The sequence below is a fragment of the Terrapene carolina genome, unplaced genomic scaffold (assembly GCF_002925995.2).
Source record: "Terrapene carolina triunguis isolate 2854851 unplaced genomic scaffold, T_m_triunguis-2.0 Scaffold42, whole genome shotgun sequence".
Classification (NCBI taxonomy): domain Eukaryota; kingdom Metazoa; phylum Chordata; order Testudines; family Emydidae; genus Terrapene; species Terrapene triunguis.
Genome location: NW_020664393.1, coordinates 29,947,204 through 29,949,874, shown reverse-complemented (window position 1 = coordinate 29,949,874; position 2,671 = coordinate 29,947,204). Strand labels below are relative to the sequence as shown.

General features: G+C 37.3%; 1 protein-coding gene across 1 annotated transcript in view; it reads right to left on the bottom strand.

Moving 5' to 3' along the window:
• Window positions 1-212: 212 nt before the first annotated feature.
• SLC17A5 (solute carrier family 17 member 5) overlaps window positions 213-2,671 on the bottom strand; it is a 38,551-nt gene continuing 36,092 nt past the window's right edge. Inside the window, exon 11 of the mRNA XM_024193902.3 lies at window positions 213-1,562. Within this exon, the coding sequence (XP_024049670.1) occupies window positions 1,425-1,562 (138 nt within the window). The 3' untranslated portion in view covers window positions 213-1,424. The remainder of the gene's footprint in view (window positions 1,563-2,671) is intronic.

Below are 2,671 nucleotides of genomic sequence, written 5' to 3'. Positions count from 1 at the left end.
GTAATGATAAGTAGTAATTAATAATAAATAATGTGTAATAAACATGTCATAAAAACAAATTTTATATTTCCAAGATCACTGCTTTTATAATTTATACTCAGGTAAAGGAGAAAATCCCTGGGAATATTCATTTTTAGGAGGAGGTTCGCGAGACTTGACATTTTAGTGAAAGGGGTTCACAGGTTGTTAAAGTTTGGGAACCACTGTTCTAGACTATAATTTTCACTCACAATTGGGTTTAATCAGGTGTGTAGCATCCAAGTGTACATTTATAGTAAAAGAAAGCTCCAAGTGTGAATTCTGTACTATCAGCACAATTCTCTCAGACTCAGAACAGCAAGCGCCTGGGGCAACTTCCAAAAATGAAGTTGCACTGGTTCTTTTCCCAATATCACTGATTTTTAACCTGTGAACAGGGCTAGAGTAACTGTAGAAGAGAACTAAAAAGTATTATCCTTACTCTCTGCACTGGCCTCATTTTAGTACATTTCTACTGGCAAATTTACAACATGAGCAGAAGAATTTGAGAGTTCCATTGCTTTGAATGCTTATTGTCATGAAAAAAAAAAAAGGTTGTCAGATTGAAAATCATTTTAATACATACACCCAGCCATTCTGTTTCTAGTGCAATCTTCACATTGCTTAGAATTCAAACCATAGCAACGTACTCCTTTGTCGATGCATAGGACACTGAATGTATGGTATGTCAATATCTTACCCCACTGAGAAGGGGGGGCGGGGGGAGGGGAAGGACTCCTTCTGTCTGTTTGTCTCATATGTAAGCTGCTTGTTGTAAATTTGCTCTCTAATTACTCTGTATTAATTGTGAAGCCATGTTCTTGAACATGGAACATTTACATATTGGAAATGTGTGTAGTAGAACAGAGCCCTATAACACCAATTAAAATATTGGTAAAAAGAAAAATTAAAATATAATAAAAACCTCTAGAAAACCAGGACGTTCCTGGACATTAAAATTGTAGAAGCATGTCAACTTCATCATAAAAATTAAAAAAAGGTTCCTTATTACATACCATTCCTCCTCCTCCCCCCAACACCACACACAATCCCTTCTCTCCCCTGCGCCCTGTCAATGATAGACATCTTCCTACCCGTTTTAATTCAGAAAATATTAAGAGGTGGCAGATAATGGTGCCCAGCACAGTGAGTTAAAATTCTAGGTTTTAGATCAAGTATCTGATGAAGTCCTAGCATGAGGCTATTCTACTAGAGCTAAGTAGTTTCTTGTTACAGATATAACATACATGCACTGTCAAGTGACTTCCAGTACAAACAGTACACAGATAAAATGGTTAAACTGAAAAGCTTTTGTAGCTTTCTGGGCATCAATAGGAAAGGCACTTTCCGGTCACATGACTTTAGTACAGTGATTCAGTATAGCCTTGATATCTCAATAACTCCCTTCAGTTTCTATGCAAGTGGCGGCCATTGACTGCCCAGTCCTGCACTTCTCCACTGCCAAATAATGCAAAGAAAATTGCTCCAAATAAGTTAATAGAAGCAGCAATATAGAAAACAGTCTGCCACTCTCCCACAGTATTCTGCCAAGAGAAAAAAATAAAAGCAATCAGTTTACAGCATCAGATCTTAGAATGAAGAGTTGCTAAAAAGACATATTCCACATGCTCTTTCTTGTTAAATGAAAATTCTACACAGTTCAGTTTCACGTTGACATCAAAAGCATTACAAACACAAAAGGTCAACTTAAATAGTAGTCTGAGTCAAATGCATTTTAAAACCATGCAATTTAACATTGTGATAAGGGCTGTTCCATCCAGTTTGTCATTTAACAAAGTGAGACAAAGTCCAAATGTATTGTCTCAAAATTGTATTTGGGCTAAACCAATGCATGGAAAATGAACCTAATGGAAAGGACTATTCAGTTTTCAGAGCAGCACAAATCTTTCCTGTGCTTTATGGGTAATCAGTTTTATTATTTGTTACTCTATTACTATTCCAGCCATGGGTTTTACATCAACATTTCAGCCCTGGATTGATTTTGGCCCACAGAGAAGTTAACTATTGGCAGTGAAGGGATGTCACTGAAACCAGGATGAAGGTTTATAGTCTAAAAAAAGTCTCGGACGCATGCATGGCATTGGCTAATACTTTTCTAAGAAAATAAAAATAAATACTGAGGTTTACATATATGTAGATGTTTTAAGGTTAAAAAGACATCTTTAAAATAGCAGGTGACTATTCAAACAAGCTTGCAAAGTGTCTTTACTGGTAAAGAAAGGAAAAGGGCAGCTGAACGAGAATGTATTAACACCAGACTAAACAGTATAAGTGAATTTTTGTTAAGCTGTTCAGACAAAGCTGATCTGTTTGGACCCACAGCATTAAATAATACTTCAGTGTTTTTCAAAGCAACGGTTGGAGCGATTTATTACTAGGTTACTCAATTCACCAATTGTACTAGTAAAGTCACTCATCCCACTTGCCCTCCCTAAAGTATTCTTAAATAATTCTATCAATAATTCTAAAAGAAAAGCATTTTGGTTATGTACAGTAAAAGCTTTGTTATCCCGCATGTTGGGAGAATGGGAGGTGCCGGTAAGTGAAAAATTCCAGTTAACTAAGAGGGAGGGAGTTTGGGTGTGGCAGGGGGCTCAGGGCTAGGGGTTGAGGTGCCGGGGGGGGGGGGGGG